Here is a 22,664-nt window from a genome sequence, read left to right as displayed (position 1 = left end):
CCCAGGTTTCCGCTGGTTATTGGTTATCCTTGGTTACAGAGGCACTCTTTTGATTGGCTCTGTGCTGAGGTTCTATCCTGGTCACCACAATGCAGGGAGACATGCTTCCTGAAGGTATCCAAGGTCCTGTGCACCTCGTTACTCCCCTCCCTGCCGGAGGAGTACTGCGATTTTAGCAATGTCTTTGATAAAGGTCAAGCTGGTAGTTTGCCTCCACAACGGTCTTATGATTGCGCAATTGACCTTCAACCTGGTGCCATACCTCCTCGTGGCCGGGGTTACCCTATGTCGGTCTTGGAGGATAAGGCCATTGAGGAGTATGTTGCTGACGCACTTTCTTGAGGTTTCATCCGCAAATCCTCGTCTCCTGCTGGTGCTGGTTTATCTTTGTGAAGAAGAGGAGTGGTGAACTGAGACCTTGTATAGATTATAGGGGTCTCAATCGTGTCACGATTAAGAATGCCTACCCGATTCCATTGATTACGGAGTTATTTGACCGCCTCAAGGGAGCAACGGTTTTCACAAAGCTTGGCTTGAGAGGGGCATACAATCTAGTGCGCATTAAGGAGGGTAAAGAGTGGAAAACTGCGTTTAATACCAGAACAGGCCATTATGAATACCTGGTAATACCTTTTGGCAGTTTTCCAGGAATTTATTAACAATGTCCTCTGAGATTTGCTGCAGTAATGTGTGGTGGTTTATCTCAATGATATCCTCATATTTTCCAAGTCCCTGGATAGCCACCACACAGATGTCTGTCGTGTGCTTCAGAACCTAAAAGAGAACAATCTCTATTGTAAACTGGAGAAGTGCGAGTTCCATCGTGAACAGGTTACATTCCTGGGCTATGTCATTTCCACTGCTGCTTTTTCGATGGACCCAGACAAACTTTCGGCAGTCCTACAGTGGTGTCGACCCATGGGTTTACGCCCTCTGCAGCGTTTCCTGGGTTTTGCCAACTACTATCGGAAGTTTATTCGTAACTTCTCGTCTCCGATCAAGCCCCTGACTGATATGACCAGAAAGGCGGTAACCCACAGAGTTAGTCTCCAGAGTCCATTAAGGCCTTTGAGACTCTCAAGGCTGCCTTTGTTTCTGCTCCTGTGTTGGCACATCCTGATCCTACGTTGCCTTTTATCCTAGAAGTTGATGCTTCTGAGACTGGAGTTGGCGCCCTTCTGTCTCAACATCCTAACTCTGAGTGCTCTATGCATCCGTGTGGCTACTTTTCCAAGAAATTGTCACCTGCTGAGTGCAATTATGAGATTGGTGACAGAGAGCTGTTTGCGATCATTTTAGCCCTGAAAGAATGGAGACATCTTCTTGAAGGTACCACTGTGCCTGTTCTTATTCTTACTGACCATAAGAATCTTACATTCTTGTCTGACGCTAAGCGGCTGTCTCCCAGAAGGGAGCGATGGGCTCTTTTCTTGTCGAGCTTTAATTACATTGTCTCATTCTTACCCGGTACTAAGAATGTAAGGACTGATGCCTTGTCACGACAATTTTCCTCCACTTCCAAGTCGGAGTCTGTTCCGGTTCCTATGATTCCTCCTGATCGTATCTTGGCTACGGTTCGCACCCTCTCACTTCTCCTTTGGGTGACAAAATTCTTGCTGCTCAGGTCCATGCTCTTCCTGAGAAACCTTGTGACCGCTGCTTTGTCCCAGAGAGTCTCCCTACTGCTGTGCTCCAGACGTATCATTCTCCCATGGCAGCTGGCCATCCTGGGAAGAATCAACTCATTTGGGCCATTTCCCAACAATTCTGGTGGCCTAGTCTACGGACTGTTGTTACTGCCTTCATAGTTGCCTGTCCCATGTGTGCTCAGAGTAAGACTCCACGACACCTTTCAGTGGGCCTCCTACAACCCATACCCAATGGAGAGAGGCCCTGGACTCACCTGTCAATGGATTTCATTGTGGAGTTGCCCAACGCCCAAGGCAGCACTGTTATCCTTATGGTGGTTGACCGGTTCTCAAAGATGTGTCATTGTATTCCACTAAAGAATTTGCCTACCTCTAAGGAACTGGCTTCCTTTTTTGCTCTTGAGATCTTTCGCTTACATGGGCTACCCAAGGTGATTGTCTCGGACAGTTTGGCTCCCGGTTCTGGCAAGCCTTTTGTGCACAGTTGGTAATCCAGCTTGCGTTCTCTTCTGCGTATCACCCGCAGTCTAATGGGGCTGCAGAACGAGCCAATCAGTCCTTGGAGCAATTCCTACATTGCTATATTTCTGACCATCATAACAACTGGTCAGACCTATTACCTTGGGCAGAGTTTTCTCACAACAGTGCCTTGAATTCTGCCTCCCGATTGTCTCCATTTATGGCGAATTATGGTTTCCAACCTTCCATGTTGCCTGACTCGTTTGTTCCACAGAGTATTCCTGCGTTAGAGGAGCATCTCCGTAGTCTTCGTTCCAATTGGGTACAAGTCCAGGAGGATTTGCGTCATGCTAATGATAGGCATAGACTCCATGCTGACCGCAGACGCCTGCCTGTGCATTCCTACCAGGTTGGTGACAGGGTCTTTCTGTCATCTCGCAACCTCCGGCTTCATGTTCCCTCACTGAAGTTTGCACCTCAGTTTTTTGGGCCTTTCCGTATCCTTTGCAGGATTAACCCAGTGGCTTACACATTAGACCTTCCTCCTAGTATTGCGCATCTCAAATATGTTTCATGTCTCCTTATTGAAACCGTTGGTCTGTAACCGATTTACCACCTCGGAGCCACGTCCTCACCCTATTCAGGTTGAGAACCATGAGGAGTATGAGGTATAATCCATTGTTGACTCCCGTAGGTTCCATGGGAGCATATAGTACCTGGTGCATTGGAAGGGGTATGGTTCGGAGGAATGCTCCTGGGTTTCATCCTCGGACGTACATGCCCCTGTCCTCTTCCACAAGTTCCATAGACGGTTTCCCCTCAAGCCCATTGGCCCTCCGAGGGAGAGGGGTCACTGAGGAGGGGGTACTGTCAGGGCTGGCTTAGCCCTTCCTTCTCTGGGCTGGCTGCTCAGCTGTCAGCTAATTGCCAGCTCTCATCTCTCTCCACAGTTACCAGCTGTTCCTGATCATGCTCGTCTGACCTGCCTACTTAAAGCCATTATCGGCAAAGAGGTACTCACCGAGGCCATGATTCAGAGAGCGCTGTTGCGACACAGCACACACCACCCCTGGAGGTGATACAGGGAGTGGGTTGCACCAAGAGGCACAAGCCTCCAGCAGGATACCTGACTTGTGTGAAGGTCTGGAAGAGGGCTCGTGCAGGATGGACCGGACCAGAAGATAAGTAGCAAGCAAGTCTGTAAAACAGGTAAGAAAAGAGCAGAAACAGGCCAAGGGTCAAACACAAGTAATCAGTCCAGGAGCCAGCAAGGCTGAGTGCAGAGGATAATCCAGAGGCAGGCCGAGGGTCAAACACAGGTATCAGTCCAGGAGCCAGTAAGGCTAAGTGCAGGAGACAGAGAATAATCCAGAGGCAGGCCGAGGGTCAAACACAGGTATCAGTCCAGGAGCCAGCAAGGCTAAGTGCAGCAGACAGAGGTTAATCCAGAAACAAGCCGAGGGTCAAACACATGTATCAGTCCGGGAGCCAGCAAGGCTAAGAGCAGGAAGTCCATTAAACAAGCCAGGTGTCGGGTCAGGAAATTCGACCAAAACAGTGTTTGGTTAGTAGCCGTGTTTACAGAATTGTTGTATGCAAATTCTGCGTAAGACAGGAGGGAAGACCAGTCATCCTGGGAGCCGGAACAGAAACAGTGGAGATATTGTTCTAGAGATTGATTTTTCCTTTCTGTCTGACCGTTGCTCTGAAGGTGGTATGCGGATGAGAGACATACCTTGATTTCCAGGGCCTTACAGAGTTCTTTCCAGAATTTAGAGGTAAACTGAGCGCCCCTATCTGAGACGATACTGTTAGGTACTCCGTGGAGTCTGACTATTTCCTTAATAAAGGTATTGGCAGTGTCCAAGGCAGAGGGAATACCAATCATGGGCAAGAAGTGGGCCATTTTTGAAAGACTGTTAACCACGAACAGGATGGTGGTGAACCCTTCTAAAGGTGACAGGTCCACAATAAAGTCCATAGAGATGTCTGCCCATGGCCGTTCAGGGATAGGTAGGGGTCTCAGTGATCCCCAAGGTTTGGCTTTAAATCCTTTGTTGCGATGACACGGAATACATGAGGAGACAAATTTCTGTTAGTCCCGCCTCCAACCAGGCCACCAGAAGGAACGGGAAATTAATTCCGATGTCTTCCGTATTCCAAAGTGGCCGGCCAACTTGTGGTCATGAAAAGTCTTTAAGATTGCTGGCCTTACTTCCTGAGGGACAAAGATCTTATCCTGTGCCCAAAGTGACATCTCAAGAAACCATCCCTTCTGGCTCTTTATCCTGCTTGCTGTTGCTCTACTTGGATCCCTGACTTCTGGCCTGGCTGACTACCCGATCTGGTTATTGAATTCTGGCCTGGCTGACTAGCCTATCCGTTTACCGGACTCTGGCTATGCTTTGACTACGCTTTTTCTATTTACCTTTTTATTTTTATTAACCACTTGCTTACTGGGCACTTAAACACCCTTGCTGCCCAGACCAATTTTCAGCTTTTGGTGCTCTCACACTTTGAATGACAATTAGTCATGCAACACTGTACCCAAATTTATTTTTTGACCTTTTTTCCCCACAAATAGAGCTTTCTTTTGGTGGTATTTGATCACCTCTGGGGTTTTTATTTTTTGCGCTATAAATGAAAAAAGACCGAAAATTTTGAAAAAAGACCGAAAATTTTGAAAAAAAACGCATATTTCTTTGTTTCTGTGACAAAATTATGCAAATTATAAATTTTTCTTCAGAAATTTTGGCCACAATTTATACTGCTACATATCTTTGGTAAAAATAACCCAAATTAGTGGATATTATTTGGTCTTTGTGAAAGTTAGAGAGTCTACAAGCTGTGGTGCGAATCATACAAAATTGATCACATCTGATGTACTGGTGGCCTATCTCATTTCTTGTGACCCGAACAAGTCAGGAAAGTACAAATACCCCCCAAATTACCCCTTCTTGGAAAGTAGACATTTCAAGGTATTTAGTAAGAGGCATAGTGAGCTTTTTGATGTTGTCATTTTTTCCCAAATTTTTTTGCAAAATTAAGATTTTTTTATTATTTTATTTTTTTCCCACAAAATTGTCATTGTAATAGGTTATTTATCTCACATGGCATGTGTATACCACAAATGACACCCCCCAAAAAAATCTGCTACTCCTCCTGAGTATTACAATACCACATGTGTGGGACTTTTTCACAGCCTGGCCACATAGAGAGGCCCAACATGCAGGGAGCGCCATCACGTGTTCTAGGAGCATAAATTACACATCTAACTTGTTGACTACCTATTACACTTTTGAAGGCCCTGGAGCATCAGGACAATGACATGTGACACTGATGACAGATGGCACTGATACGTGGCACTGATGACACTTATACGTGGCACTGATGACACGTGGCACTGATGACAGATTGCACTTATACGTGGCACTAATACGTGGCACTAATACGTGGCACTGATGACAGATGGCACTAATACGTGGCACCGATGACGCGTGACACTGATGACAGATGGCACTGATAAGTGGCATTGCTGACACGTGACACTGACAACAGATGGCACGTGACACTGACAGGTAGCACTGATGACAAATGGCACTGATACGTGGCACTGATGACAGATGGCACTAATATGTGGCACTGATGACAGATGGCACTGAGGACACGTGTCACTGATTACAGATGGCACTTATACGTGACACTGATGACAGATGGCACTGGGGACAAATGGCACTGACAACAGGTGGCACTGGGGACAGATAGCACTAACAGGTGGCACTGGGGACAGATAGCACTAACAGGTGGCACTGGGGGCAGGTAGCACTGGGGAGGATGGCACTGGGTGAGGATAGCACTGGGGCGGATGCCACTGGGGGAGGATGGCACTGGGAGAGGATGGCACTGGGCGGATGGCACTTTTTTAACTTTTTTTTTTTTTTACTTACGGCCGCTGCAGCTGTTCATCTGTCCCTTCTCACATGCTGTCTGTGTGAGGAGGGAGAGCGGCGCTGAGAGATGATCTTATATGTTTACATATGAGATCATTTCTCATCGGATAGGCCGATCGCGCTGTAAACGCCCGCTGTGATTGCCCGTTTACAGCAATCTGTGACTGACTGTGTCCGAGGGACACGGCCAGCACAGAACTTCCCCGATGCGCGCTCGCGGGAGCGCGCATTGCGGAAGTAAACAGGAGGCCATCCAGGGACGGCCTCCCAGCAGTTAGCGTCCGCTCTGTAGCTGTATTTCGGCTATAGGGTGGGCGCGAAGCGGTTAATAAACAAGTGTGATTTAATTGTACTTCTGTCTCAGTCTGATTCATGGTTTCTGACACATCCCATTCTATATTCATATTCATATTATATCCAGCGGTCTCTATTCACGAGATTTCCCGTCGGATGTTACTACCCCTCCAATGTGGGGAAATCCCTGAAATCAGTGTCCCCTTTTGGTTCTTTGCTTGACAAAGCGTGTAATGCTTGGACACACTGTGTTTAGGAAAACCACGCTGTATATTGCCTAAATGTTCATGGACCCTAATTTGCATAGTTCTGATTTTCCGCCCCACATATTGTAGGCCACATGGGCACTGTAGGAGATGGGCAATATTTTTTGATGAGCAGGTAATGAATGATTTGATATCATATGTTCTGGAAGTTACCGCAGAACGAAAACAACATACCCTTCTCTCTCTTAGGGTGTTAACACTGCACACAGCACATTTTCTACAGGGAAAAAAAGTTACAATTTTGAAAGAACGAGATTTTCTTAGGGTTATCCACAACATTACGGCCACATATAGCCGTAAAGGTTGTACCCCCCGGTATACAACCTGAGGTTTATCTCCCAATTTAGGGCCCAACAGGCAATTATTTGTTTAATATCTCAGTGTTGATTGGAGTAGGTAGTGATAAAGAAGAAACCGATTTGATTCAAATCCTTCTCAATTCTAAAGTTGTCCTATCCAGACTAGCAATCTCAAAAAAAACAGCTCATTATAATTATAGCCTCTATCGAATTTGGCATGCAGCGTGGATGCCTGTTAATGATAGTCATTCAGGACAGTGCAGTTAGGACGTACTCTAAAGAACTGGCTTTTAGGGACAGACTTAAGCCATGAAGGATCACAGCTGTCCTGACCAATAAAGCTATTATGATCCATCTCCTTAAAGTAGGTGGTAGTAATTAAAGCACCTTCCCTGACCTCATCTTCACTGGCTTCATGTGGTAGAACAATACACAGGTTGTTATCATTCAAATGTGTGCAATATAATTATTCAGGCACTGCATCTCACCATCCCAGAGGAGGAGGATGTCATCAATATACCTTTGATATAAGAGAAGCTCAGACCTCTGGTATAGATGACATCCTCCTCCCACTTGGCCATAAACAAATTTGCCATGTTTGGCGCAAATTTTGTGCCCATGGCTACTCCCCTACTTTGCAAGTAGAAGGAACCACCAAACCAAAGGTAATTGTGATCCATGGTGAATGCCAGAAGTTTCAGAATTAAATCACGTTGTATGGGTAATAAGCTGATCTCACGCCTCAAAGGAATTCACAGATTCAAATTCGTCCACATGAGATATAATAGTGTACAGAGAGTATACATTGGTTTCTCCTTTATCACTACCTACTCCAATCAACACTGAGATGTTAAATAATTGCCCATCATTACAAAGTTCTTAAAAATTATAGTCTGTTGGGCCCAAATTGGAAGATAAACCACAGATTGTTTACCGAGGTGTACAACCTTTACGGCTATATGTGGCCCCTAATGTTGTGGATATCTTAAAAAATCTTAATGATTCTTTTCCCTGTGGAAAATGTGCTGTGTGCAGTGTTAATACCCTAAGAGAGAGAAGGGTATGTAGACTTCGTCCTGCAGTAACCTCTAGAGCATATGATATCATATCATGCATTACCTGCTGCTCAAAAAATATTGTCTATCTCTTACAGTACCCATGTGGCCTGCAATATGTGGGTCGAACAATCAGAACTATTCAATTTAGTGTCAATGAACATTTAGGCAATATACAGCACTGTTTTCCTAAACACAGTGTGTCCAAGCATTACACGCTTTGTCATGCAAAGAACCCAAAGGGAACACTGATTTTGGGGATTGATAGATTCTCCCCACATTGGAGGGGTAGTAATATCTGATGGGAAATTCTCGAGAATGGAAACCCGCTGGATATATGACCTTAAGAGTTATTCACCATTCGGAATGAATATAGAATGGGATGTTAATTGTTTTATTAACAATGGTTAAATTACATTAACAATTGTTAAATGACTTTTCCTGTTATCCTCCTTTTGCTACACCTCTGATGACACAATATGATTGCGAAACTTGTAAGGCAGTACCGGATGATGCAAGCATGCCATGATCTAGGGACCTTTTATAATTTTCCTAGTCTATTATCCATTTACGGAAATGTGAGTGTACTATATATTTTTTTAAATAAAAGTATTTTTTTAAGCAATATATTGTGGTGCCCTTACATTTTTTTAAAATGTATTGTGGTGCCCTTACATTTTTTTAAGGAAAAACGGCCATTGTATATTCATATATACATCCACTTGAGAAAGTGCTGGGCTGGGATCATGTCTTCCATAGATGACAGGCGCTGGAGTGATGCAGTTACGCATGTTCATCTATATATCACATGCGTTCCCTGACTCTTTATAATCTCAGAGTCTACTTCCTCTGGTAAGCAGGATAGCCTCTACACACTGGTGGCGACGAGTGTATACAATCCCTCTTTTACACTGCTGGTGCTGGGACTCCTTCACCATCCTATCGTCCATCATTGTTGGCAATTTCTGGATAGGACTGTTCACTACAGAGTTTATATTGCAATTCTTTATTGGTACTGCACCCTTTTATATATATATATATATATATATATATATATATATATATATATATACACAGTATCTCACAAAAGTGAGTACACCCCTCACATTTTTGTAAATATTTTATTATATATTTTCATGTGACACTGAAGAAATGACACTTTGCTACAATGTAAAGTAGTGAGTGTATAGCTTGTATAACAGTGTAAATTCGCTGTCCCCTCAAAATAAATCAACACGCAGCCATTAATGTCTAAACCGCTGGCAACAAAAGTGAGTGCACCCTTAAGTAAAAATGTCCAAATTGGGCGCAATTAGCCATTTTCTCTCCCTGGTGTCATGTGACTCATTAGTTTAAAAAGGTCTCAGGTGTGAATGGTGTGTTAAATTTGGTTCTATGGCTCTCACTCTCTCATACTGGTCACTGGAAGTTCAATGTGACAACTGATGGGGCCCCCGGGCAATAGAAGATCATGGGGCCCCCTGCGTCCCAAGCCACACCTGCACAGGGTGACATTGGGGGGGGGGAGCACAGCACACAGGGGGACACTGTGGGGGGGAGAGCACACAATGGGACACTGGGGAGGGGGGAAGCACACAGGGGAACACTGGGGGGAGCACACAGGAAGAGACGCTGTGGGGGTGGGGAGCACACAGGAAGACACTGTGGGGGGGGTGGGGAGCACACTGGCGGACACTGTGGGGGGGTGGGGAGCACACAGGCGGACACTGTGGGGGGTGGGGAGCACACAGGGGGACACTGTGGGGGTTGGGGAGCACACAGGGGAACACTGTGGGGGTGGGGAGCACACAGAGGGACACTGTGGGGGGTGGGTGGCACACAGGGGGACACTGTGGGGGGTGGGTGGCACACAGGGGGACACTGTGGGGGGTGGGGAGCACAGAGGGGGGCACTGTGGGGGGTGGGGAGCACACAGGGGCACACTGTGGGAGGTGAGGGCACAGCGGGACACTGGGGAGGGGGGAAGCACACAGGGGGTCACTGGGGAGGGGGGGAAGCACACAGGGGGACACTGGGGGGAGCACACAGGGAGACCCTGGGAGGGGGAAGCACACAGGGGGACACTGTGGCGGGTGTGGAGCACACAGGGGGACACTGTGGGGGGTGTGGAGCACACAGGGGGACCCTGGGGAGGAGGAGAGGGCACATGGGGACACTGGGGTGGGGGGAAGCACACATAGGGACACTGGGGGGAGCACACAGGAAGACACTGTGAGGGGTGGGGAGCACACGGGGACACTGTGGGGGGTGGGGTGCACACAGGGGGACACTGTGGGGGGGTGGAGCACACAGGGGGACCCTGGGGAGGATGAGAGGGCACATGGGGACACTGGGGCGGGGGGAAGCACACAGGGGGACACTGGGGGGAGCACACAGAAAGGCACTGTGGGGGGTGGGGAGCACACAGGGGGACACTGTGGGGGGTGGAGAGCACATAGGGGGACACTGTGGGGGGTGGGGAGCACACAGGGTGGACACTTAGGGGGTTGGGGAGCACACAAGGAGACCCTGGGAGGGGGGAGGGCACAGGGGGACACTGGGGGGAACACACAGGGGAACACTGTGGGGGGGGGGCACACAGAGGGACACTGTGGGGGGGAGAGCACACAGGGGAACACACAGGGGAACACTGGGGGGAAGAACACAGTGGGACACTGTGGGGGGGAGAGCACACAGGGGGATGGAGCACACAGGGGAACACTGGAGGGGGGCACTGGGGAGAGAGCACACAGGGAACACTGCGGGGGGAGCACACAGGGGAACACTGAGGGAGGGGGGAGAACACATAGGGGAACACTGGGGGGGGAGAACACAGTGAGACACACGGGGGGAAGAGCACACAGGGGAACTCTGGGGGGGACACACAGGGGAATGCTGAGGAGGGGACACACGGGGGGGCACACAGGGGGACACTGGGGAGGGGACACACAGGGGCACACTGGGGGGACACCCACAGGGGAATGCTGAGGAAGGGACACACAGGGGGGCACACAGGGGGACACTGGGGAGGGGACACACGGGGGACAATGGAGAGGGGGGGACACACAGGGGAACACTGGAGGGGGGACACACAGGGGAACACTGGAGGGGGACACACAGGGGAACACTGGAGGGGGGACACACACTGGGGGGGACACACAGGGGAACCCGGGGGGGACACACATGGGAACCCTGGGGGGGACACACAGGGGAACACTGGGGGGGACACACACTGGGGGGGCACACAGGGGAACACTGGGGGAGAGCATACAGGGGGTAGTGTGGGGAGGGGGGAGAGCACACTGAAGTCTGGCCTGGGCCCCATACAGCTGTATTGCAATGCCCCCTCCCTCCGATAGCGGCCCTGCAGTAAAAAAATTAAGTTTCACTAACCCTGGTCACCCGATGCCTGTAAAAATACCGCTAACGGCGCGCTGCTCCCCGCCGGCCCCTCCTCCCTTCTCGTCCGTCCTAGGTGATGTAGTGTACAGTGCATGCCCTTGCGACAGATGGGAGGAAAGGAGGGGCCGGCGGGGAGCAGTGCGCTGTTAGCGGTATTCTTACAGCCGCTTTAAGGGGCCTCTCGTTGGGCCGGGCACGGGCCCGTAATGGGTCCGGGCCCTCGGACGGCGACCGAATGACCGATGGGTCAGTCCGCCCCTGGTGGCACCTCATGGCAAAGAACTCTCTGAGGATCTAAAAAAAAGAACTGTTTCTCTACAAAAAGATGGTCTAGACTATAAGAAGATTGCCAAGACCCTGAAACTGAGCTGCAGCACAGTGGCCAAGACCATACACTGGTTTAACAGGACAGGTTCCACTCAGAACAGTCCCCACCATGATTCAAAACCAGAGGTTGTCTTTGGGAAATAGATGTATGCGTGCTGACAGCATTGCTGCAGAGGTTAGAGGGGTAAGGGGTCAGCCTGTCAGTGCTTAGACCATATGCCCCACACTGCATCAAATTGGTTTGCATGGCTGTGGTCCTAGAAGGAAGCCTCTTGGTAAAGCCACCACCTGGTCTTCTGTTCTTACTTTCTCAATGTTTAATCAGATGGCTGTCCATTTTTATGCAAATGTAGTTTTTGGCCACAACGTTCTTTCAGCATCAATCTGAACTTGGGTCTTTTTATTGTTGACACAGTTATGTTTGCCTAGTCATTGCTCAACCTTATATTCATTGCTTAGGGACATCCCATTGTGTGTGAATAGTTTGCCTGTGTCCTATACTGTACAATTAAAATAGGAGCAATTTTGACTTAGGCCGCGTACACACGCGCGGACTGTTTGCCCAACCTTGTTCGTCAAACAGTTTCGGCAAACAGTCCGCTCAAAATTTGCATGAGCGGACTTGCCCACACACGAGCGGACTGTTTCAGCAAACTGTTTGCCAAACAGTTCGCTCAACTTTTGAAATGAACGGACTCGCCCACGTAAGGAGGAGGCAAATCCGCCCATTTCGAGCGCGTGTACAGGTAGGCGGGGCCCGCGAAGGAGACGTCCCGGGCTCCTCCGCCTGGAATGGGCTTAAAGGGGAACCCCAACGCCGAAAAAAATCGGCGTGGGGGTTCCCCCAAAGTCCACACCAGACCCTTGTCCGAGCACGCTACCCGGCCGGCCAGGAAAGGGGGGCGAGCGAGCGCGCCCCCCCTCCTGAGCCGTACCAGGCCGCGTGCCCTCAACATGGGGGGGTGCCTTGGGGAAGGGGGGGCCGCGCGGCCCCCCCACCCCAAAGCACCTTGTCCCCATGTTGATGAGGACAAGGGCCTCTTCCCGACAACCCTGGCCGTTGGTTGTCGGGGTCTGCGGGCGGGGGGCTTATCGGAATCCGGGAGCCCCCTTTAAGAAGGGGGCCCCCGGATACCGGCCCCCCACCCTATGTGAATGAGTATGGGGTACAATGTACCCCTACCCATTCACCTGTGAAATAAAGTACAAAAAAAAACACAACACAGGGAAAAAATATTTTATTGCACAGCTCCGGGGGTCTTCCGTCTTCGGGGGTCTTCTCGCCGGACTCCTCCGCTATCTGTGTGTAGCTCTTTTACTAGCGGAGGAGTCCGGCTTTCTTCCTCCCCGCCGCCGGCCTCTTCTCCCGACTTCGGGGGTCTTGTCCCCCTCTTCGGTTCTTCTGCCGGGCCACCGCGCCTTCTTGTAGCTCTTTTACAGGCGGTGGCCCGGTCTTCTGTCGCCGCTGCCTTCCGTTCTTCTGTCGCCGCCTTCGGTTCTTCTGCCGGGCCACCGCGCCTTCTTGTAGCTCTTTTACAGGCGGTGGCCCGGTCTTCTGTCGCCGCTGTCGTCGCCGCCGCCGCCGCCTTCCGTTCTTGTTCTTCTTCTTGTTCTTCTTCTTCTTCTCCTGGAGATGTTGACTCGACGAGCTCTCCGGCCGGAATGCCAGAGCCGCGCTGTGCGGTCACTTATATAGTGACAATGGGGCGGTGTCACATGGTATATGTCACATGGGTTGGTCACATGGGTTGATGTCACATGGGGACTATGACATCGTAAGGGGGCGGGGTCACCATGTGACCAACCCATGTGACATATACCATGTGACACCGCCCCATTGTCACTATATAAGTGACCGCACAGCGCGGCTCTGGCATTCCGGCCGGAGAGCTCGTCGAGTCAACATCTCCAGGAGAAGAAGAAGAAGAACAAGAAGAAGAACAAGAACGGAAGGCGGCGGCGACGACAGCGGCGACAGAAGACCGGGCCACCGCCTGTAAAAGAGCTACAAGAAGGCGCGGTGGCCCGGCAGAAGAACCGAAGGCGGCGACAGAAGAACGGAAGGCAGCGGCGACAGAAGACCGGGCCACCGCCTGTAAAAGAGCTACAAGAAGGCGCGGTGGCCCGGCAGAAGAACCGAAGAGGGGGACAAGACCCCCGAAGTCGGGAGAAGAGGCCGGCGGCGGGGAGGAAGAAAGCCGGACTCCTCCGCTAGTAAAAGAGCTACACACAGATAGCGGAGGAGTCCGGCGAGAAGACCCCCGAAGACGGAAGACCCCCGGAGCTGTGCAATAAAATATTTTTTCCCTGTGTTGTGTTTTTTTTTTGTACTTTATTTCACAGGTGAATGGGTAGGGGTACATTGTACCCCATACTCATTCACATAGGGTGGGGGGCCGGTATCCGGGGGCCCCCTTCTTAAAGGGGGCTCCCGGATTCCGATAAGCCCCCCGCCCGCAGACCCCGACAACCAACGGCCAGGGTTGTCGGGAAGAGGCCCTTGTCCTCATCAACATGGGGACAAGGTGCTTTGGGGTGGGGGGGCCGCGCGGCCCCCCTTCCCCAAGGCACCCCCCCATGTTGAGGGCACGCGGCCTGGTACGGCTCAGGAGGGGGGGCGCGCTCGCTCGCCCCCCTTTCCTGGCCGGCCGGGTAGCGTGCTCGGACAAGGGTCTGGTGTGGACTTTGGGGGAACCCCCACGCCGATTTTTTTCGGCGTTGGGGTTCCCCTTTAAGCCCATTCCAGGCGGCGGAGCCCGCGACGTCTCCTTCGCGGGCCCCGCCTACCTGTACACGCGCTCGAAATGGGCGGACTTTCCGAGCGGGAACAGTCCGCTCATTTCGAAAGTACAGCGGACAGGCCCACACACGGGCGGACTGTTCGCTCAAACACAGTTTCAGCGGACAGTTTTTCGGAATTTCCGAAAGACTTTGTCCGTCCAACTGTCCGCTGAAACTGTCCGCTGAAAGCCCACACACGAGCGGACTGTCCGCCCAAACACTGTTCAGCGGACAAGGTTGGGCGAACAGTCCGCCCGTGTGTACGCGGCCTTACCTGTAAATTACATATCTATAAGTACAATACCTGAGACAGACTAACTCTCCTTGCTGCTTTACATTGCTTGCTACAAAACCCACAGAGGTCTCATAGTGGGGTGGAGTAGGGTTGTAGGGGAGACACCTCAGGGGGCAAGTCCTCAAAAGCTTGCCAGTGTCCAATCACCTGAAGGTATGAGCCTATAACCCATGGTGTATAAATAAGTTATAACCCATGGACAGTACTTCAAGATATGGAATTTACTGGTATGTCAAAAAAATTGTCTTACTATAAAATTATTTTCTTTGAGAACATTATAGAACATGCTTGCCTAGTTTGTTCTTTCATAATCCACTCCTTTTATGGTTTCTTAGTAAATTGAGGCATTAAGGGAGAAGGAGGAATTATACAGGCCTGCCCTAAAGTTTTATCTTCCAGCATCCAATCTCTTCAAGGGGAGCTTCTGGCACTACAATATGTGAATTCTCAGAGGAGATCTAACTAGAAAATGTACGTATGTGCATGAACCCGTCAGGTTAAACTAAGGAGCTCTGACTTAATTTCAAAAGCAGAATATGCCCACTTGACAGAGGCTCCACAAAGGTATCTATATGCAGAGTCAACCAATGACATGTTTATTGTGGAGGACTGCAAAGTGTATTTTGATTTCATGGATCATGGATCATGATCATGATAGTGGCACATGAGAAAAATGTTTACTGATTTATGACTGCAGTGCACTCCCTGAACAATAACAGGTTGGAAACAGTGGCATAGATGTTATAGACTAAATGTATTTTTCTTAGTTATACTCATAAAGCAGACTTTCTCCTTGTAATCCTGAAGGGTCCCCCAAGGGTTCTCTAGCCGCTGTTGCACATTTGGTTCAGCGGTTAAAATATCAGACCCTTTCCATCTAAGGCTGCTGCTTGGTACCCAGATTACATGGTTTTCAAGTTCAATAGTGTGGCTTTTGCATCATTGGTTAATAACAGTTATGTGCATAAAGCTTTTCAGATGTCTGATTTAAGCAGTTTTGAGTTAAGAATATATTTTTGGAAGTTTTTGTTGTTTCACTGTCACCTATTATACTTGTTTACAAACCTGATATGTGTAGGCGCTAAGAGCTGTGCCTTTTTATTTGCCTAAAGTCTCACTTCCTTGAAACAGAGCATAGAATATACCTAGATGCAGAGGGAAATGTTGGAAGAGCATAGATTCAGATGTCTGTTGTGTATCCAATGAACTACTTGAAACAAGATCTGAATTGTGCAAAAATTATCTTATGCTGTAAAAGTGACCTTAATCCGCAATAAAAACTACCAGTAAACCAATATAATTTCATGTTATGCATATTTTTAAAGGTTAGCTAAAGTAGCTCTTGCATATTGAAAGCTGACTTTTTTAAATTGGCTTTCCCACAGCTGTGCCTATCAGTGTTGTGCTGAATGTTTTGGACTTTGTGTAAGGGCTGGTTTGTTGTTAACCACTTCAATACAGGGCATTTATACAGCTTCCTTACCAGACCAATTTTTAGTTTTCAGCGCTCTCACACTTTGAATGCCAGTTACTCAGTCATGCAACACTGTACCCAAACAACATTTTTATCATTTTTTTCATACAAATAGAGATTTCTTTTGGTGGTATTTAATCACCACAGGGTTTTTTATTTTTTGCGACATAAGTGAAAAAATTGTGAAAATTTTGAAAAAAAAACATTTTTTTTAGTTTCTATGATAAAATTTTGCAAATAAGTCATTTTTGTTCATAATTTTGGGCCAAAATTTATACGACTACATCTCTTTGGTAAAAATAAACCAAATTAGTGGATATTATTTAGTCTCTTTGAAAGTTATAGCGTCTACAAGCTATGGTGCAAATCATTAATAATTGATCACATCTGATCACACCTGATGCATTGACGGCCTATCTCATTTCTTGAGGCTCTGAAATGTCAGGAAAGTACAAATACCCCCCAAATGACCCCTTTTTGAAAAGTAGACAGTCCAAGGTATTTAGTAAAAGGCATGGTGAGTTTTTTGAAGTTGTAATTTTTTTTCCACAATTCTTGGCAAAAAGAAGAATGTTTTTTTTTTTTTTTTTTTTTTACAAAATTGTCATAACAACAAGTTATTTCTCATACACAGCATATGCATACTTCCAATTACACCCCAAAATACATTCTGCAACTCTTCCCGAGTATGGCGATGCCACATGTGTGGGACTTTTACACAGGCTGGCCACACAGAGAAGTCCAAAATGCAGGGAGAACCGTAAGGGGTTCTAGGAGCATAAATGGCACCTCTAATTTCCTAACGACCTATTACATTTGTGAAGGCCCTGGAGCACAAGGACAGTAGAATTACCCACAAAATGACCCCATTTTGAAAAGCAAACACCCCAACGTATATTCTATGAGGCATAATGAGTCTTTTGAACAGTTATTTTTTTTCCACAAGTCTTCGGAAAACGTGAAAAGAAAATGAAAACATATTTTTTTTTACACAAAGGGGTTAGTTTATAAGATATTTCTAACTCAAATCATATACATAGCAAAAATTACACCCCAATATATATTCTGCTACTCATCCTGAGTATGGCGATACCACATGTGTGTGACTTTTACACAGCGTGTCCACATACAAAGGCCCAACATGCAGGGAGTGCCGTCAGGTGTTCAGGAGCATAAATGACACCTCTAATTTCCTAACGACCTATTACATTTGTGAAGGCCCTGGAGCACCAGGACAATGGAATTACCCACAAAATGACCCCATTTTGGAAAACAAACACCCCAAAGTATATTCTATGAAGCATTATGAGTCTTTTGAGTGGTTAATTTTTTTTACACAAGTCTTCAGAAAACGTGGAAAGAAAATTAATTTTTTTTTTTTTTACACAAAGTTGTCTATTTATAAGATATTTCTAACACATAGCATGTATATAGCAAAAATTACACCCCAAAACACATTCTGCTACTCCTCCTGAGTATTGCGATACCACATGTGTGAGACTTTTACACAGCCTGGCCATATACAGAGGTCCAACATGGAAGTGGTTCCTTCAGGCGTTCTAGGAGCATAAATGACACATCTCATTTCGTTCCTACCTATCACATTTTTGAAGGTCCTGGAGCACCAGGACAATAGAAATAACCCACGAAATGACCCCATTTTGGAAAGCAAACACCCCAATGTGTATTCTATGAGGCATGGGCTGCAAATAGGTACTCGGGTACTCCGACGGGCTGGTGACAGGTACTCGGGTACTCCGACGGGCTGGTGACAGGTACTCGGGTACTCCGACGGGCTGGTGACAGGTGCTCGGGTACTCCAACGGGCTGGTGACAGGTACTCGGGTACTCCGACGGGCTGGTGACAGGTGCTCCGATGGGCTGGTGACAGGCATTCGGGTACTCAGATGAACTGTGACAGGTACTCGGGTACTCAGATGAACTGTGACAGGTACTCGGATGGGCTGTGACAGGTACTCAGGTACTCGGGTACTAAGATGGGCTGGGACAGCTACTCAGGTACTCAGATGGGATGTGACAGGTACTCGGGTACTCAGGTACTCAGATGGGCTGACAGGTACTCGGGTACTCAGATGGGCTGTGACAGGTACTCGGGTACTCAGATGGGATGTGACAGGTACTCGGGTACTCAGGTACTCAGATGGGCTGACAGGTACTCGGGTACTCAGATGGGCTGACAGGTACTCGGGTACTCAGATGGGCTGACAGGTACTCGGGTACTCAGATGGGCTGACAGGTACTCAGGTACTCAGATGGGCTGGGACAGGTACTCGGGTACTCAGATGGGCTGGGACAGGTACTCGGGTACTCAGATGGGCTGGGACAGGTACTCGGGTACTCAGATGGGCTGTGACAGGTACTCGGGTACTCAGATGGGATGTGACAGGTACTCGGGAACTCAGGTACTCAGATGGGCTGACAGGTATTCGGGTACTCAGATGGGCTGACAGGTACTCAGGTACTCGGGTACTCAGATGGGCTGACAGGTACTCGGGTACTCAGATGGGCTGGGACAGGTACTCAGATGGGCTGTGATGGGTGATGACAGGTACTTTGATGGGTGGTGACAGGTCCTCTTTATTGGGGGGGGTAATCAGTGTGTGTTGGTGTACACTGAGCGGTAACAAGATGTTACCGCAATCTCCTCCTCACACACGATCAGTATCTGAGGAGGAGAACCCAGTAACATCTCGTTACCGCGGTTTGTTTACATTCTGTGACCGGCTGTGATTGGACACAGCCGGTCACGTGGTAAAGAGCCAATTTCATTGGCTCTTTACTGCGATCAGGGTTGGGCTGTGTCAGGGTGACAAGCCGCATCCCAGATTGGCGCTCTGCACGCGCCCTATAACGGCAGAGTACATGTGACCGGCTGTGATTGGACACGGTCGGTCACATGTATCGGGGGGGGGGGGGGGCGGTCGATGGGGAGGAAAAAAACACAGATCGGAGATGGGCTGTGTCCGAGGCACACAGCTCATTAGCGATCGTCGCGATGCGGGCCCCTGGGGACCCGCAATAGCGGCGCAATACCGAGGCCCTCATATGACGTCCACCCAGGATGGGTGATCCCATCTGTGGCCGTCATTTGACTATGGCCCGGTATTGAAGTGGTTAAAACCCAACAGCTAAGAAAATGAATTTATTTATATTACGGTATACCTACATTTTGTACTGTGTTTTGTTTGGAGTTCTACCATTAATTCACGTTAGAAATATTTTGTAAAAACTTCTGGTGAGTTTCAATATTCTCTCGAATTTAAAGATTGTTTTCTCTGCTGAAATAATGAACCTATGCCCTGGAATTGACTCTACTTGTCCTATTTTTTTTAGAATTTCACCAATTTGTTTGGACAGCCCCTGGTTTGCCTGCTTTCACCTACAGCATATCCAAAGGCTTTGCAAGGTATGCCTACCCCACATTTTTTATCTTATGTGATTTGCACACACACACACACACACACACACACACACACACACACACACACACACTCACTCTGCATATGCTTTAAAGTATACCTGTCAGAAGGGAAGTATTTAACCACTTAAGCCCCTGACCAATTGTCAGCCTAAGGACCAGAGGTCTTTTTACAGTTTGGCACTGCACTGCTTTAACTGCTAATTGCGTGGTCATGCAATGTTGTACCCAAACGAAATTTCCTTCCTTTTCTTCCCACAAATAGAGCTTTCTTTTAATGGTATTTGATTGCCTCTGCAATTTTTATTTTTTACGATATAAATGGAAAAAGACAGAAAATTTTGAAAAAAAAAATACATTTTGTACTTTTTGTTATAAGAAAAATCGAATAAACTCAATTTTAGTCATACATTTAGGCCAAAATGTATTCAACCACATGTCTTTAGTAAAAAAAAGTCAATAAGCGTATATTTATTGGTTTGCGCAAAAGTTATAGCGTCTACAAACTAGAGTACATTTTCTGGAATTTACACAGCTTTTAATTTATGACTGCCTATCTCATTTCTTGAGGTGCTAAAATGGCAGGGCAGTACAAAACCCCCACAAATGACCCCATTTTGGAAAGTAGACACCCCAAGGAAATTGCTGAGAGGCATGTTGAGCCCATTTTTTTTTGTCCCAAGTGATTGAATAATGGCAAAAAAAAAAGTTTACAAAAAGTTGTCACTAAATGATATATTGCTCACACATGCCATAGTTATATGTGGAATTGCACCCCAAAATATATTCTGCTGCTTCTCCTGAGTACGGGGATACCACATATGTGGGACTTTTTGGGAGTCTAGCCGCATACGGGACCCCGAAAACCAATCACTGCCTTCAGGATTTGTAAGGGTTCAAATTTTTGATTTCACTCCTCACTACCTATCACAGTTTTGAAGGCCATAAAATGCCAAAATAGCACAAAATCCCCCAAATGACCCCATTTTGGAAAGTAGACACCCCAAGCTATTTACGGAGAGGCATGTTGAGTCCATGAAATATTTTATATTTTGCCACAAGTTGCAGGAATATTACATTTTTTTTTTTTTTTTTTGCACAAAGTTGTCACTACATGATATATTGCTCACACATGCTATGGGCATAAGTGAAATTACACCCCAAAATAAATTCTGCTGCTTCTTCTGAGTACGGGGATACCACATGTGGGGGACTTTTTGGGAGCCTAGCCACGTACAGGACCCCAAAAACCAAGCACTGCCTTCAGGATTTAAATATAAAACGCTACCAAAACAACTGTTAGCGATCGCAAGGATCGCAGGGATCAGGCCTGACTCTGCGAGCGCTGCAGTTATGTGTTTAGTGTTTTGTAAGTGACAGTGATCGATCGATACTGCACATGGGTGGGCTGGGCGGAGGGGCAAAACGCAGGTGCTAGCAGGTATCTGGGCTGATCCCGCTAACAATGCGTTTTTTTGGAACCCTAAACTGCTGGGGACGCTAGTATAGATCTGATCAGATCAGATATTGATCTGTTCAGATTCTATACCACTACGGGAGGTTTATGCTTTGCGCGTGGGTGTTAGCGGTACTGGTACTTACCTAGCGCTGCCTGGGGCAACGCAGACCCTGACCCTAAAACCTAATTGATATCAACCGCCGGGTGATCAGGGGGTTAAACCTTTATTGGGTAATAAATGGTGGGAGCCCTGATGCTATAAAAGCAAACTAACTAAGCAGTCACCCGTAACATTTATACAGTGATCACTGGTGAAAGGGTTAACTAGGGGCAATCAGGGGGTTAAAATCTTTATTAGGTAGTATATGGGGGTCCCTGACGCTATATAAAAACCTGACGGGGAACCTAAATAACTAACTGGCTAACCAGCGTCACCAGTGGCACTTATACAGTGATCGCTGGTGAAAGGGTTAACTAGGGGCAATCAGGGGGTTAAAACCATTATTGGGTAGTATATGCGGGTACCTAGCGCTATAAAAACCTGGCGGTGAACCTAAAAAAATAACTAGCTACCTAGCGGCACCAGTGACACTAATGCAGCGATCAGAAAAATGATCGCTTAGTGACACTGGCAAAAGGGGGTGAAAGGGTTAACTAGGGGCACTCAGGGGGGTAAAACCGTTATTGGGTAATATATGGGGGTACCTAGCGCTATAAAAACCTGGCGGTGAACCTAAAAAATAACTAGCTACCTAGCGGCACCAGTGACACTAATGCAGCGATCAGAAAAACGATCGCTTAGTGACACTGGCAAAAGGGGGTGAAAGGGTTAACTAGGGGCAATCAGGGGGTTAAAACCATTATTGGGTAGTATATGGGGGTACCTAGCGCTATAAAAACCTGACGGTGAACCTAAAAAAATAACTAGCTACCTAGCGGCACCAGTGACACTAATGCAGCAATCAGAAAAACAATTGCTTAGTGATACTGGCAAAAGGGGGTGAAAGGGTTAACTAGGGGCAATCCGGGGGTTAAAACTGTTATTGGATAGTATAACGGGGTACCTAGCACTATAAAAACCTGGCGGTGAACCTAAAAAAAACTAGCTACCTAGCGGCACTAGTGACACTAATGCAGCGATCAGAAAAACGATCGCTTAGTGATACTGGCAAAAGGGGGTGAAAGGGTTAACTCTAGGGGCAATCAGGGGGTTAAACCTTTATTGGGGGACCTAACACTAACTGCCCTGACAGTTTTTATTGTCACAACTGACACTAAATGCAGTGATCAGTAAATAAACTGCAATCAGTGACACTGTGACTGGGAGGGGGGGCGGGGGCGATCGGGGGGGATTTGTGTGCCTATGTGTACCTACATGTCAGTGTTTCTCTGTTCTCTTCGCAGTCCGGTCAAAAAGACCGCCCCGAGGAGAATGACATCACTTCCTCCCTGCCTGTGTTTACACTACACAGGTGGAGGAAGCTTCTCATTCGCCAGGAGCGATCGAGAGGGGAT

At 47.8% G+C, this 22,664-nt stretch overlaps 1 protein-coding gene across 5 annotated transcripts in view; it reads left to right on the top strand.

The window, feature by feature from the left end:
- The window catches only part of SCAI (suppressor of cancer cell invasion), a 1,638,004-nt gene that overhangs the window by 1,427,212 nt on the left and 188,128 nt on the right, over positions 1–22,664 (top strand). For all 5 annotated transcript variants that reach the window (XM_077463762.1, XM_077463684.1, XM_077463531.1 and 2 more), the window contains one exon: positions 19,606–19,678. In XM_077463762.1, the coding sequence (XP_077319888.1) occupies positions 19,606–19,678 (73 nt within the window). The remainder of the gene's footprint in view (positions 1–19,605; positions 19,679–22,664) is intronic.

Source organism: Lithobates pipiens, unplaced genomic scaffold, assembly GCF_037356315.1.
Source record: "Lithobates pipiens isolate NorthernLeopardFrog02 unplaced genomic scaffold, aLitPip1_a1.2 Scaffold_1, whole genome shotgun sequence".
Taxonomy (NCBI): Eukaryota; Metazoa; Chordata; class Amphibia; order Anura; family Ranidae; genus Lithobates; species Lithobates pipiens.
This window is presented reverse-complemented; position numbering and strand designations above follow the sequence as displayed.